The 16902-nt window shown below is 37.9% G+C and overlaps 1 protein-coding gene across 2 annotated transcripts in view; it reads left to right on the forward strand.

The window, feature by feature from the left end:
• The window catches only part of PARP8 (poly(ADP-ribose) polymerase family member 8), a 122769-nt gene that overhangs the window by 52932 nt on the left and 52935 nt on the right, over positions 1–16902 (forward strand). Inside the window, exons 3-7 of one of the 2 annotated variants that reach the window (XM_002196996.6) lie at positions 2514–2551; positions 7551–7640; positions 8915–8985; positions 11318–11395; positions 15902–15996. In XM_002196996.6, coding sequence (XP_002197032.1) covers positions 2514–2551; positions 7551–7640; positions 8915–8985; positions 11318–11395; positions 15902–15996 — 372 coding nt within the window. The remainder of the gene's footprint in view (positions 1–2513; positions 2552–7550; positions 7641–8914; positions 8986–11317; positions 11396–15901; positions 15997–16902) is intronic. The other variant, XM_030257350.4, reaches the window with a different exon arrangement.

A 16902-nucleotide genomic window follows, 5' to 3' on the forward strand; every position in this document is an offset into this window, starting at 1 on the left:
TTGCTGAGGTCTTTACCCAGCTGAATTTTGAGTATCTGCACTCATTAAGTTGGGAAACCCTTCAGCTCCTGTTCTTGTTCTCAACATTGGAGCAAACACATACCCAGAAATTCTGGAGGCAGCAAAGAGGTGTGCATGCAGCCAGTCTTAAAAAGTAAGGCTCTTTCAGTACCTCTTTCAGTAGTAGAAGGAAGAAGTAATGGTTACAAATGTTTCTTGAAGATGGGGTTTGTTCTCAGGAATTTTTTGGGGTGTTTTTTTTTTCTACATCACAGCAAAATTCTCTATAAATGACTGCATTGAGATATAACATTTCCTTATTTGGGAATATTTCCTTATTTAAAATAGTGGTATTTGACATCATCATCTGACATGATGACAGATGAATCAGATTTAAATAACCCAGTCCTCAGGGAAAATACACCAAGATGAGCAGATACAGATGCTGCCTATTGAAAATGCCTAAAACGTAATTAAAACAAAAAAGTCATAAAATGTTGGATTTGTATGGTGATGGGATTTTAATCAGCAGTTATGTGGCAAAATCAGTGGTCAGCTCTAATAAATGTTCCTTCTGCTTCAATTTATGAGAACATTTGTGGCTATTAAAGAAACAGGCATCTTTGTGTCTTAGTCAAAAAATACATAAAATATTCTAGAATAGATGGTGTGCAAAAACAGGTGACAGAGCTGCGTGTTAATTGGTCGATTTGTGGAACCAAGTGTGAGAGACCTACTTTTTCGTATTGATTGCCTCTTACACTCACTGGATTGTGAAAGTGGAACTCATTTAATGGAAACTCTTGAGATGGAAACATTAAAAATCATACCTGGCTTCAGTTTCTTGTCTATACAGAAGCTATATTCATGTCATTTAGAAAGATTGTATGAACCAATTTTCAGCAAGTCTAATACATGCGAAAATTTCTTAAAGAGGACTGTGCTACACTGCTTTGGCTTTACTCACTGCAGACATGAGCCCACACCATATATTATTTAAATGTGTAAGTAGACACAATGTATAGGATTTAGAATTGGAGAGAATATGAGTTTTACAACAGAAACCTTTCCATTTTCTTCATAGTTGATTGCTTTTAATGCAAAAATTAAGATGCAAAAATTAAAACCAGAAGTGTGGGAATCCAGGGCTTCCCTCTGGCTGCCCTGGCAGGTCTGGGACCCTGGCAGGGGGTCAGGAACCCCCCTGTACAGAGCCCCGAGAGACACTGTCTGTGATCTCTGTCCATGGAGAGGAGTTTTCAATCTTACAGGATTAATTACAAGCTTTGAGTGTTTGATAAGAATAATAATTAAGTGTGACACGGGTGCAAGAGTAAAATTTTAGGTTTCTAGATTAGGGGTTCAGAGGGGACAAGATGGAGGAATTGGGTGTGTCTTGTCCTTTCCTCCTTCTTCATGCCCTCCATGTTTCACTGTGGTGTTGGCATTTTTCTATTGGTTTAAGCTGGGGACACACTATTCAACGTAGATGATAGATATTGGCACATTATTGTAAATATAGCACATGTAGTTTCTGGTATATAATGTTTGTACCATCCCACTGAGGGGCAGAGCCCCACACGCTGCCCTGCAGGACAGACCTGCGGCAGGGCAGCAGAACATATTAGAGATAAGCAAGAATAAACAACCTTGAAAACAGCACAGACGAATTATGGCTTCTTCTTTGGCTACGGGGCAGAAAGACAGAGACTTTCTACAATCTCGGAATCACCAATACCCACAGATTCCGACACAGAAGGACATGGTGGATAGTTAGATAAGTGGGCAAACCATCATGCTTATTTGTCCTGCTCTCAGCAGTGAGTTTAATGAAGGTCTCACCGGAAGATAGGGAAAGCAGATGTGAACTGAGCTGCAGAATCAGGATGGTGCTTTTGAGTGACTGTTTTCTGATGAAATAGGTTCAGGGAATCCATGTAGTGAAGCTGCTCTTTAGTGTGACTGTAGCTCTCTTAAATTTTAATTTGAACGCAGTTTGACAAAAAGGTACAGATACTATGTAAAATACAGACTTTTGATGGAAGGAAGGAGCTCAAGACATCCAGAGCCTTGCTGAACCAAACAGAAATGTACAATGAGAAAGAGCTCCTGCTGAGTCTTGAGTCAAATACAGAAACCAGATAGAGGAAAAACTGGGCTTTACTGGTTCTCTAGTTCTGATGTTCAAAGAGCGACCTTTTTTAAATCAGAAGTACACATATTGTTAAATGTTACTCTAAAGGGAATATAATGCAGCCTTGATACTCTCTTTAAGAACACTGAAATTAGGATGTGTCAATTTAGCACAGTAAGCTTTCAAAATGGGGATGACGCTTTTTATTTTCAGCTGAGCACTTCAAAAACCATAAAAATAGATGTTACCTTCTGTTCTGGAAACTGTCAGGAAGCTATAAATAAGCATAAAATAATACAGGAGTAGGAAAAAGTGTTGTGCCAGCAGTTAATGTTGTTGTTTCTAATTTTGTTGTTGTTTTTTTTCTTCTTTTTTACAGTGTGTCCTATTCAGTGCATGTCTCTGAGGATTACCCAGGTACAGTGCAACATTCTTGTCCATGACACATGCAGACATGTTACCACAATTTGCTATGTTCAAATAAGTATATCTGAAATGTGTTGATGTCTTCCAGGTACATCTTGTACTAATCATTTCCCATTAGTTAAGATTATTTTCACAGTCACTTCTCCTTTTTAGGCATCATTTATCAGTTGGGTCAGGGTGAGAACACAGGTTCATGAGTTTAGGTAGACTGTAGCTTGGGGTGCTGGAGCCAACAGGGATAGGAGTGAGAAAGTGCCCAGCTTCTCTTTGGCATGGTGATGAAGCTTGATCTCTCAGGAGCCTGAGCAGGCTGGGGCAGGGCCAGGACAGCACTTGTGCAGGAGATGTTAATGCGCTGCTGGTGCTCTGCAGACTCTGCGCTGGTGCCTCTCGGGGTCAGCTGGAGCCAAGCACTTGTGTGCAGCTCTTTGGTAGTGCTGGCTCACAGAGGGGCAGCTGCTCAGCCCAGCCTGCCTTTAGTACTTGGAGCTGGCTTGGCAAAGGTATTGCGTAACCATGTGGCCTGCCTTGACAAGGCATGTTATTCATAGGAAACAGAAGCAGGTGAGAAAAAAAGTGAGTTTTCAGGGAGCCCGTTTCCTCAATTTCCTTCACAAAGACACTGCACAGATACTTCAGGCAGCACAGGCTATCAGAAGCAGAAGAGGGAAGCATAGATGACAGGTGCTGTGCAAATAAAGGTTTATGGTAGTTCTGTTGGACTCCGTACCACATTGTGCCCCTGTGATTATTTAACAGTGTAAGAATGATATGAAACCCTCTGCCCTTTTTTGATCTTTATCTGTAGCTCTTCTGGAATTTTTTTCAGAGAACTATTATTTCTTTTAGAAGCTCTAAATAAGTGTGACTTTGATCTTTTTCACTGATAAGCGTCAGATTCTGTGTCATCAAAACACCACTGTTTGAAGCAGATAGAGAAAAAAATCAACAGTGGTTCCAAAAAAATGAGTTCTGTGAAAGAATGCTAACAACCTCTTTAGATTTATTTTTTAACCAGTAAAAATCATGGAGGACAATGATATTGGTGTATTCAACATTTAGAAATGGGAGAAACTGAGACTCATAAAGTGCATTGTCACCCCAGTGATAAATGGATTTACAGATTACTGCATTGAGCTGACAATGAACAGAGGGACAAATAGTTGAAAAAAATCTTAACCGTGTGTTATTAACAGTTTCTTCCATTAAATATCACAAAATTTGACCTCTGTGAACATCTAAGTAAATGGTAAGATGAAGCACTGAACCAGCAGTTACTCGCACAGGACATGAAAACTCATTTCCTGGCCAACTCTTCTGTCTGATAGACCTCAAAATTTCCTTGTGGGCATTATTTGCAGCATGTCCTGATAGCCTACAAGCCTGAGTGACTTTAGTGTCCCTGAAACCTGATGAATATTCTGTGCCATCACACCATATATTTTAAAGGCAGATAGCAATTGAACATTTCACACTGTAGTTAGCTTGCAGCAGAAAGTAAACCAGTGCATGTTTACTGATTAAAATACAGCCCTTCAGGGCTTTAGAAAAGCTGATTTCATTCACATCTCAAGCTTTTGCAGGATATATATGTGCTTTATGGTGAAGAGATGTTCAGTGTATTTGGAACAGTAAGGACTTTCTGCCATTTTGCAGCTTTGACCATAAAGCATTCATTTTGACTCAGCGAGCCTGATTCTTTGTCACCTGTTTTTGTCCTAAATTTCTAACCTAATGTTATTACTGACACAGTCAGCTGTGTCTCCCTTCTCTAGCATATATCTTAAGGAAGGTTTCAGGGACATGGCATGGTGTGATGGTGTCAAGTCTGAGAAGCTCTATGATGATGTCCTCAGCTAGAAGGTATTCTTCAACTACTGCTGTAAGTTGATAGAGTTCAGAGCAGCACATGCTCTCAAATTAAATTTCTTGCAGGATAACCCTTTACAGATTAAGATTTAAGTCCATTAGCACATAGCTGTAGCAAACTTGTGTAATACAGAGTGGATCAGATTGGTAAATCCAAGACAAGGCTGTCAGCTGATCATTAGATAAATTGCTAATGTGTGCAATAAATATATGAAAATAGGAGAGATTAGGCCACGATACAAGTGATGTAATTCAGCTGAAATTCTACCAACAAAAGTAAATTCTGGATACTAAAAGAAGAGCCTTGGGTAGTATACATACTCCCACAGCCTGCTTTGCTGTAATGTATGCAGATCACCACTTTGGTACCAACTACAGTGTGTAACTGTTGCTGAATTACTTCTTGAAGCATCAAATGCAAGCAGCTGAGTTTTAAATCGTACCTATGGAAACCGTAATGTGATGTGACAACTTTCAATAATGGAAAGTGTTTGAGGGTTTCGTATTTAAGAGTGAAAGCTAAAAACGTGCTCACAAAGGCACACTGAGGACTTAACAGAAATAGTGTTGAGACAGTAATGTCTGGAAGTTACATATCCAGTGCTGGAGTTGTGAAAACTGAAAAGTTTAGAGCCAGGTAATAACAGTTTCAGCAAAATATCACTGTAACAATTTTTTCATTGACACAAGTGGGGAAAATAATCCTTCTAAAGAGCAGTTATAGAATATAACGTCCATGAGTTGACTGATGTCCCACTTACATGAGTGTATCATGACTCCTGTGGGAACTAGCAGAGCAGCAAGCAATTTGCTAATGAATTTATGTTCAGAAAGATTTGTGTTGGCTGACAAAAACTTGTAGAACTTCTGTAATTTTTTATCCCAGTGATTTGTAGGTTACACACCTTCTTAGACCTCAGTAGATTGCAGCAGAGATGGAGAGAACCAGTTTGGCAGCTAGTAGCTGCATCCCTCTGCTAAGTCCAGGCACTATGTCCTCCAGTGAAGAGGATAAGTAGTCCTAGGTGTGGAGTGTTAGAAACAAGTTGTTGAAGAAAACAAATTGAAGCCATTATCTTAATTTCAAGTCTCATCATATTGATGGAAGGAAGGAAAAACCTAAATAGCTGCCGAATAGCAAAGGAAAAAACATACTTGTCAGTGAAAGTCATATTATCCAGCTGCCAAGAAAGAATGACAACGGACATAAAAATATAATTTAAATCTATAAAACCTGTAGCTGAGCAATCCTTTTTCCATATATGTATGTATATTCTGTACAGAACATACTCTGTTCCTAGTTTTCTGTACAGCAATAAGCTGTAGCACAAGAATTTCCTCTCTCCCTTCCACGTATGTGGTGTTAGGTCTATTTAGAGCCAAATTATGGCGTCAATTATCTCAGCTCATTAGACTCTGGAGCACTAACTTACACTCCCAAAACTGGGAAACAGATGTGCTTGTGCAGTGTGTGCAAGGTGGACACAGAAATGGTGGTGACAAGGTGGAGAATATAAACAGAGGCAAGACAGGGCTTCTTGCAGAGGGCAAGCTGCAGCTGTCCTATGCAGGACAGGCTACAGCTCACAGCCCGTCCTGCCAATAGACAAAATAGGAGAAGAAACTAATGCTGGCAGGAGGGACCCCACTTAATTTACACAGTGCCATGGCTGTAAAAGATGTCCCTGTGCCCAGTGTGTAGCTGCGCAGCCGCAGACTGATGTTTTGCTGTGCCCATGGGAGTGCAGGGCTTGGGCAGCAGCGCTCTTGACCTCTGCAGCATTGTCCCCACACAGCGTGTGTGTGTGGAGCCAGCCATAGATCCCTCAGATTGCCTTGCAGGACAGCACAGGAGTGGGGGTAGGCAAAGGTGTGGGACAGAGTCAGATCTGGCAGATGTGTGTGAGTGTGGCAGAAAGGCTGTTTTGTGGGTGGCAGCCAGGAAAACCCATCTGTATGTGTGGTGTAGGTGCTGCCCTGCCCAGCCTGGCACACAGTGTAAAGAATGGCCACAGCCCCTGCTCCCTCTTGGTAAAGGTCGCTTAAGAACTGCTGTGATACAAAGGATGACATTACTGAACTTTCCTCCCAGTTAATGTCAACAACTGCAATGTTTCACTGGGAGCACTCAAAAGGTTTGGGGCTGCAGCAGTATGCTTAAAATTGCATGTGATTTCTTGCACATTGCTGATGTGGGACCAAAGTGTTTAAAGGTAGAATACATTAGTCCTTCTTTCAGTTCTCTTATTTGTCACTTTATCTGTGATTGTCTTAATTGTCAGGCTTTCTGTTCTAGAGCATAGGTTTCAATTCAGTCCAGACCATTAGAAAACAAAATATCATTACTTTCATAAGCAGTTTAGCAACACATGCAAAATTAGCTCCTGCAGATAGTACAGAAGACCCTGCCACTTTTTGGTTTTTGTTAAGAAACATTAAGTTGGAAAGAGAAAAAAGAAACCGAACCAAAAGTACCCCAACAAACACACTCCTCAGTCTAATCCCTACATTTTTAAAGAAGATTTGGTGAAATAGTTATAATATTCATAAATACCAATGTTGTGGTTATGTGGGAGGGATCTCTTTTCCACCTGAATCAGGTGGAAGAAAAGTTATCCACAGATTTGAAGACACTTCAAATAACCTTTATGTGACTAGTCAAAATGAGGCACAGGTATTTGGCATAATTGGCTGTTAACACCCAGCTCTCAGTGCAGCTTTCACTCTGCATATCAGATCTAGCTTGAGTTTTGGTGTCCGACACAGCAAAAAACATAGAACAAGTATTAATTTTGGGAAAGGTTGGCCACCCTAAGCCTTGTGGGTTGGTTCAGAGTAGCGCTTGGTGTGATTCACAAAACCCATGACATCACACTCCATGGTTTTGCTTTATAAAGTTTGGGTCTGAATCTCCTGTACTTATATATACTTATGTACTTATATATTTTTGGTTTTGTTAACAATTTCAAGGGAAAAACACCAAACACACCAGGAAGGTGGTTATGCTTTCCTAAGCTTCTGGGGAGTGGCTCCTTGTGACAAAAATCTGGGATAGGAAACATTGGAAGGGGCTGACAAGGCACAATGGAACTTCACCATGCAAAGTGTTTTTCTTTCGTAGATAACACTTATGTTTCCAGTTCTGATAACGATGAAGATGTGTTAGTTACAACAGAGCCAATTCCAGTAATTTTCCACCAAATTGCTACAGGTAATTCTATGTCCGGAGAGTTTTCTCAAATTCAAAATTTTGGAGGAAATCTAAGATGTTGTCTGCACTTAGAGGGAGATATGATGTTAAATTGTTCAGCTGTACAGTTTGCTATTTTCTCTGGGCTTGTTATAGTAAATTGTCCTACACTTCAGAATAGAAAAAATGAAAATACTTCTTTTGGGGATCACTACAATTGTGTGTGGAATGTATTTTTTGCTTCTAATGTCTTGCAGCCTGTGCTAGAGCAATTCCCCTCGTCTAGAGATGCTTAATACTTTCAATTATGAGTTTTCATGATCAGTTGCTTAAAACTTCACTAAATCTTCACCACTGTGATGAAACAGTCTATAACTACCACTGCATCTGGTGAATTATTTCAGGAAATGGTTCAATTGTTTCACTAAATTGTACCCCTCTCATTATAAATTATTTCCTTATTTTCAAAAAGTACTTGATACATGAAAGGGTATGCTTGTCAGACATACAGGCACATTTATATTGTATTTAATAAAGATTTTTGCACACACTTCATGGAGACAGTTTAGATTCCAGTAGACAAATTATCTGATAATTTCAGGCTGCAGAATAAACTGCACAGAGTCTTAATTCTGGCAGTTCTTCAGATAGGAACACTTGACTTTGTAATTTTTTTATTATTATTCCAATTCTTTTTTAGGGCATTTTTTTGCATAACAGAGAATTATTTTGAATTCCACTGGGGAACCAGTATGATCTTCATTCTCTATCTCATTTATACAGATGTAAATAAAGAATAATCTTATTGAAGTTATTGCAGTAGCACACAAACAAAATCTTGCTATTACCATCAGAAGTTTGTGATAAATTTTACTTGTAAATATTTCTTTACTTTGAAAATAAATTAAGCCTGTAATTTACAATAGAGTAAAAAAAAAATCTATATTTTATACAGAAGATTTTGTTTTCCTGAGGGGTTTGATTTTTCATTCTTTTATAAATTACATTAAATTAATGAACGACACCAAATTGTAAATCACAAATTGGGAAAAACAAATGTCCTAGATGGATCTGCTGAGTTTCAATTCACACTTAAAAAAAGTCTTCTGGGAAGTAGAGGCTTCCTAATTTTACACTGTTGCATTGTAAACTCTTTGATGCATTTCATATCTGTAACTTTTTGTTCCTTATTTGCTCTACTACTGCAACTAAGAATTCCAAATCTGCAAAACTATTTCACTTTTTTTTCCCACACATATGTTCTTTGTTTTCCTTTTTTTTTTTTTTTTTTTAAGAATTAAGAAAAACCAATGATGTCAACTATTGCTTATCCATAAAGTCAAAATTACAGAGGGAGAATGGAGAGGTATGTACTTCTTATATGCATATTTTAACAGAAATTATTTTAAGAAGCAAAAGAAAATAACGGAATATGAATATTTACTATAGACTTCCTGTCAAAATGTGCTTATTCAATCTGTGCATGTTTACATGTTTTAGAAGGTGGCCACATTTCTCTGGATTTCATAAATTGATTGACCAGTGATTCACTTAGTTGTGACAGAGATTCTCCTCCTACCCTAGGAAATACGGTTTTGGTGTTTCAGTTTTTGTTCGACAGTGTTATAGACCCTGTTGGCCCTAAATACACTGCTCTCCTGGAAAAGTAGATAGTGATTCCATTACCTTTTAACCTACCCCGGCACATAAGACCTCATCTCAATTACTTCTACTCACTACTTCTTCATGTAGCTTGCAGCAATCGCAGTGCAGACTTGAGTGTTAGGGTCTTCCAGGCACGGTGGCATTTGCCCTGTGCCTCTTGCACAGCTGACCAGTCTCGCTGAGACGTTAAGAAAGAAGTGGCACTAAGGTGAAATCCACACTTGGGTCTTGACAGTGTCATGGCCTCAAAGAAGGTACTACATAGGCTCTTGCCTCAAGCAAGAGATTAAGCATTGTCAGGACTTCAGGTGCTTGACCTAAAGTCTTTGGTAAGTGTGGCTGCTGAGTTTCTTACCCTGGAAATGGGAGGTAAGCATGCCTTCATGCTATGTGTGTTGGTTTTTTAATAAATGAAATGCCATTTGAGGTGAAAAGCTGCACTGAAAATACTTTGCTTCTACTGTCTCGTTGTATTCAGTGCTCTGTGAGCATAAGACATACTAGTGTGGGAAGAATTTACCCATTTTCTTTAAAGCCTGAAATATAGTTAACTTCTGTGGGACTGAGTTTGAGCTTCTGTTTTGTTTCTAGTTGAATCAGGTACTTAAATGTGAAAGTACTGGAAAAAAACCCTTTATAAAAATTCTCTTAACACTGGTTATTTCTGTTGGCTAGACAGTTTAAGGTTGGTTAGGATATGATGGGTCTGTCACTATTCTAACGTGAGAGTTCTGTGTGGAATTTTTGTTCAGTTGATTTCTGTTTTGAAACATACTTTCCTCTGAAGTAATTTTTTTGTAAAATGAAGAAGACTAAAGTTATTTTATTTATTTTCACTAAAGTAGAAGTAGAAATTATTTTTTATGTCTTGCCAGAAATCGCCATGGGATTGAATAGATACACTTTTGCACTCTATGTATACATACAATGAATAGAGCAGGAATTTAGAGGCAGAGGTAGAAAAATGGGATTAAAATGTCGGACCATAGAAATTGGTGATAAGTGTATATACATACTGACATTCATGGCTATGGAATTTAGGGGTAACTTCTACTCTTTTAATTCATATTTCTGATTTCTTTTCCATTATGGCATGTCTGTGTAGGACACAGAAAAGAAAAAAATAGTTAATACATTACATTCAGGCTGAAGTGAAGAATGATGATTTTAACTAGGTGTTCTTTAGGGGCTACTAGTCACCATATGCCATAGAAATAACACATGCAATGTGGGTTACAAGAATTACTCCCTCAAGCAATTATATAGTTCTAATTAAAAGTTCTAGTGGTGGGAAACAGAATATAATATTTCATCTCATGCTGAGTTGAAGTCAGTACCAGGATCAGTTTCATTTACTTGAAAATGTTATTCACAAAGCAGCCTATTTGGAGCAGGTTTTACTCAGGTAAGCATAGGACTCTCTAATCCTTAGTTTTTACTGTCTCAGAGAAGAGCTACTCAGAAAATTAAGTTTGAAACTTTCCTAGCACCAGGATGTAGCTTCTGTTAAAAATAATAATTAAGCAGCAGAGTGTCAGGTTTTCACAGAAGGAAACATAAGATACTCCATGTTTTGACTTGGATTATTTCCTGAAACTATTAGGGTTTAATTCTGAGAATAAAGTAAAATAAAATTGTAGTAGGTTGCTGACACACCAAAAGATCTCCATCCAGAACCAGTCTTGATGGGAAAGTTATGCTTTATGTAGCAAAAGCACAGAGTGAAGTATCCCCACAAAGTCTGCTGAATTACCCAGTTCTTTAAAGTACCATGCTGTGTTTCTAATCACACAAGTATTATTTCTCCAGCATATATTCAAGATGTTTTTATATACCCTGATTTAGATGTGTTTTTCATGTGATATTTCGTCATTCTTAAAATGGGTCCTGTGGAAAAATTATACTGAAAGATCTTTAAGAAAGGATGCTGTGAGCTTATTTGTAAAAGCATAATTCCTGTAGTTACATTTTGATCTATACATGCAAGGTCAGCGTACTGCTTTTATCATTGTTAACTTTCCTTTTCCATTAAGGAGTCACGGCACAGCAGCACAGTTGAAGAAGACTCTGAAGGAGATAATGACTCTGAGGAATTTTATTATGGAGGACAGGTAATTCAGGAAATTGTTTGCACAAGTTCCAAGAAAGTAATATTTGAGAGTTCTTTTGTTTATTGCATTACAAATTTATAATAATATTTAATTTCTTATGTTTTTTTCACTGTTGAGTAGAGTGGCATGTGTATATATGTACATACTATTTTATGGCATATTGATATATTAGATGTGTTACAAGTTATAATATATTCAAAATAAGATTACTTTGCTTACTTTTGCAAAGCTGTAAGAATGAAAAAAGCAAATACCCTACAGACAGTTGAAAATAGAAGCTACTTGCTTACTTCCAGGAAACAGATAACTGACTCTGTAAAGCTTACCCTAATATTAATACAAATGGAAAGTCAGGCTGGATCCAAATCTGTTTCCTCCTGGAGAATTGCCATTTTTTGAAGTAAATAGCACTGCATTTTTATGGTGAAAATCGTTATTACAAAACAATTTTGGTCTAGGCAATAGTCCATTCTTTTTTTGAGCTCTAGAGTAAAATTCACCTTGAAAAATGCTGCGTATTTTAGATGATTGTACTGCTCTGTGCCTTTTCTTCTTGTTCCCTCAGCAGAATTAATTCTTACATTCTCTTGTGTATTGGGAAATGAAATATTTTCATGCCTTTTTTTTCTTTTGCAGTGTGTTTTGCGCTGCTAGTCTTTATATTCAGATTTGTCTCATTTTTTAGTCTCAGTGTTGCCCCAAGGAATCATTCCTCGCTTATGTTTATTAGAACTGTTTATTTTGATGAACATTTTAGTGAATTATGGTTGCTGTTCGTGAAGGTTGTCCCTTACCTCAGCCTTGAGGCTGAAGCCATCCGTGCCCCGGGTGCAGAGCCAAGGCTGCAGGAGCACACCAGCAGTGCCAGGAGGGTGGGTCGGTGCAGAGAGCGTGGGATGCTGATGAGCAGGACATTGCTGAGCCTCCTCTCTTGCAGAGCCAACAGTTTGGTGGGGTTAGCATGCAAAATTCATGTGGAGGTGCTGTACAATAAAAAAAACCAAACCAACAAAACCCCACAAAAAAAACCAAAACAACCCCATGCCCCTGAAAAGCTATTAAAAGTTATATTGAAGCTGGAACTGAAATAATTTATTTTCATTGTTTGAAATAGCCAACATGGGGAATTGACTCATGTTCACTTTAGAAATGACTGCAGGAATTGCCTCCCTTCAGCTGCCGACTCCTACAGCCTCATGCTGGGGAGTGCTGGGGAGGACCATAAACATATTTCACTGCAAAGAGAGATGTTTTATTTTAATCTGCCTGAGAGGAAAAAGCTTCTGATCTTGTCCTGTAGTGATGAGTCACATGTACTCGCTTCATTTTTCAACTCTGAAGGGCAGTAACCTCAAGGTGAAGGAAAAGGCAGGGAACAGCTGGGAGTGCTTATTTCTTGAACCAGGGCTGATACATTTAGTAAAGGATGCCTGGCAGTGCCCAAATGAATTAATAAACATTAGCACTGCCTGTAAGATATGAACACACATAGCAGTACAGCATTTTGCAAGGCGTAAAAGACCTGTGTAATAGACAAGACTGGTTAGGATTTAAGTGCCTTATATTAAAATGGAAACTAGATTATATTGCATTATCTTCGCTAGAAGGTAGTATATTTAACTGAAGGAGTAGTAACTGGCAAAAAAAATCAGGTCTGCAATAAAAATAAAATATCAGTTGATTATTACTGTTTTGAATATAAAATATCCATAAACAAAATCAGGTGAACAAGAAAAAAAAGAAGATGTCATAGAAAGTGTATTTAAAAAGTGGAGAAAAGGACATGTCTAATTTAAAATTTTGTGGTCAAACAAAGACATTTAGAGTTCAGAAGTTATACTGGGGAAATAAATAGGAAATCAGGTAATGAGCAAAATTCCTTGAAAGACAAAAAAGAGCAATCCTTTTTCAAGCAGAGTGTTTGTAGGAATTGTCAAGTCAGCACCAGGTATATTGGGGAGACAAAAGATTTGACCATATACATGGGGAGCAAGCAAGGTGGGCTCCTTCTTTTGATACAAGTGTCTGCCATGCCCACAGAGAGAGGGGCAGAAATACTGACTTTAACAAATAGAGGGAAGAGATGCCAGTGTAATTGTGTGCAATAGAGTTGGGAAGGATCGAGGTCAGGATAGTTCTTAGCTGCAGCTAAAAAGATAGGCGAGTTGCTGATGATGAAGCAAGGCCCATGGAAGCTGGGAAATGGCATTTGATGGGCAGTGTAAAGAAGATGCAACCTTTTGCTCATAAATTAAATGTTTGTATCCACTTCCTAAGCACCTGCTTGTAATCCTCCCTAAGGATTTAATGGATAAATACTTTAAAGTAGCTAAGTAGTTCAATAGTCTAAGACCTATTGATTTTCAATGGGATTTAAGTTTGTAAATCACTTAATCTCCTTCTAAAAAGCAACCTTTTGTCAAATAATCTGAATAAGGTCTCAGATTAAAAAGAGACTTTCTGAACATAGACCTTTCAGTCACAGCAAAGTTACCAGATTTTTTTAGCTTTTATATTCACTTTTTCTGCAACTGTGTTAATTCTTGCTTTGAATCTCTATCTTCTACATTTGCAAATAAGAACAGGGGATGAAAACAGAAATACTACTACCCTTGGCTTTCTCTCTGCATGTCTCTTGTGCTTCAGCTACAAGACATACTTGAAAATGCAGAAATACAAAACCCTGACAGCCTCCTCTGCATACATCAATATGTCTGGGGCACTAGTTCAGGGGTGGGGAGTATCATACTGTGGTCTTAAAATTTGCCAGAGCACTGCTTTATTTCCTTTTTGAGTTCATAGCCTCTTACATGAGAAAATAGGTTAGAAAAAAAACATTATTTTGAGCAGTGTAGAGTTGTGCATAATGTTCCTTTTGTATTTTAGTATTATTGAAACATAAGACTGATTAAAAAATCTGGTTTAAGACCAACAAAGGTGGCAAGTGCTCCACAGCTACGATTTGTGAAATGATTGCTGTGCTTTCTTTGGAAGCAGGACAGCAATTATTTACGCATCTTTAAAGAATTCTTCTTCGAGTAATGAGCATGTAAAAAGGATTGCTTTCTCCCTACCTAAAGTGAAAAAAAATTACAATAACGATTTTCTTTCTGTGCTCTTCTACTTGGAAAATTGTTCTTACATGCCCTGCCCAAACAAAGGAAGGATACTGTTTTATAGCTTTCTGGTCATGAATATCATTGATATGTCTAAAAAATAATGTCCATGCCATGCTGATTAATTTTGTGCCTTATACTTAAAGAATTCTAGGTCTAAGTCTAATCAAATTACTCTCTGCTGATTTTCACATATAAAAAGTGATCATCTGATTATTATTTTAAGACTACTGATACTTAATCAAATTGAAAAGCACACCTCTTAAGTATCAGAGCTGAAGGTGTCAATAGAACTGTTTTCCTATAGATTTGGGTGTACAAATGGAAGAAAGAGTATGGATGTGGCTCTGCAATAACTAGGATTCTCTGCAGGATTCCTGTGTATGGTTATATATATATAAAAATGTGTGGGTCTAAAGGGATAAATTGCGTTCTGCTGCTTTGCTCTCTGAATTTGTCAAAGCTACAGACCAAATCCTACACCCATTTCTGAATTCAAATCTAGGGAGTTCATTGACTTCTGTGGAATTACTGTCATTCTAATTGTTCTAAAGACATAGATTTTAAGTTCACACTATCAGGATCATTTTGCTTGAGTAATAGACAGATGATGAATAGATTGTTACATGCCCAAAGATGTATTTTGGACCTTGTAAAAGATAGAAGGATATTAATTATTTTGACTTCATACAGTCCAACCAAACCAGTTTGCAAGTTTTGCTTTTTGGTGTAAGCACAAATATAACTTTTTCCATTTTTTATGTAGAGATTGGAAAAAAAAAAGGCGGGGGGGGGGGGCTGGTGGATACTTCTTTATACCTTCTCTGGTGTAATACTTCACATGGGAAAGTGTTCTTTTAATTTTTTTTTCATCTGATACTATTGCACTGGTGGGCGGGCAGAATGTAGCCAGTGAATAAGTAATTTAGATGCTGAAGTGCTGGGTATAGAGAATAGTTTCATGCTTCTCTTGTGCCCAAGCGATTCTGTATCTAGTATATATGAGAGTGTGACAACAAACAAGAGTGAGCAAACCTTTGTGCTGTAGTGGTTGGACTACAATGACAAAACTGGGGACATCTGATTCTTATCCTACTTAACATTTTTAAAATACAGATGTGTCCCAGAACAAAATAGGACAGATGGATGAGTCCTTTGCAGCTTCTTTTCCCACAAACAGGAAGAAAACCCAGTAAACACTTCAAGGCTGAGGTGCTTGCTTTGAAAATCTTACTGCTTTAGAAGATGAGGTAGCCTCAGGGCTTCAACTTGTCCTGTCTGAGTGTGACATTAAGGAAGCTTAATGTCATGAATTTTATAGAGAGTATAGTCTAAATCAGGTGCCAGAAATTAAATACAGAGCTTCTAAGATATTTTTCTTTCCCCAAAGGTTAGCTATGATGGAGAACTTCACAAGCACCCACAGCTGGAGGCTGATCTAACAGCAGTGAGAGAGATCTATGGACCTAATGCAGTATCTCTCAGGTATGGCACTGGCCTTTCCATACTGTGGAACCCTTAATGTTTTGGATTTTGAATTCTATATGGATCTTCCCTGGCTGCTAAAGCACAAGTCTTTTCTGGTAATCTCTTCATGCTGTGTGACAAAAGGAGGGAGCACTGCAAACTATCAGTGCTGAGTTTTTGGAGATTCTTTTGTTTTTCAGCATGGTTACAGGTAGCTGTGCTGAGAGCAGCCCTGTTCTAAAACATCATTGTCTTCTGCAGTTCTAGTGAGGCAGTTGTGTTTTGTTGTAAATTACTGTTTAACATTTTTCTAAAGCCTTGTTAAACTCTTTTTCTGTCATATTCTGTATTTTGCCCTAGAAGTGAACAAGAAGAATGATAAGAGATTTAATAAATACTTTCCTTAGGGAACGACTGAAGGAATTTATTTGTCCAGTCTAGGAGAAAAAGAGAGAGAGAAGACACAATAACAAGTTTTCTTCTTCAAAATAGCTGTTTGAAGGTAGAAGAAGTGATCAAATGCTTTGTATTGACACCATGTGAGAGAATGTAAGAAGCTAGGGCTTGATCAGAGATTATGGAAGTTTTTAGATTGCAGGGATCTAAAGTATCCTACACAGGGAAGTAGTAGAACCTTAGCCAGATGTGAATTGCTAAGAATAATTGCACACTAATTCTGTTGCGCGTATATTAATGTCCATGATTCTGCCATAGTGTATATTGCATATATATTTTAATAAGCCTCAGATATTTTATAACTTCATTTTCCATCAATGTAATCTTAATAATTCCATAAAATAACCAGTAGGTAAGATATAACAGACCTGTTAGATGTATTGCAAGGAAAATATCAAAGTTGTCATACAAACCAAGTAAAAAGAAGAGAGAGCATACCTACAGCTATGGACTACTATACCTTTTCAA

The sequence above is a fragment of the Taeniopygia guttata genome, chromosome Z, assembly GCF_048771995.1.
Source record: "Taeniopygia guttata chromosome Z, bTaeGut7.mat, whole genome shotgun sequence".
Classification (NCBI taxonomy): domain Eukaryota; kingdom Metazoa; phylum Chordata; class Aves; order Passeriformes; family Estrildidae; genus Taeniopygia; species Taeniopygia guttata.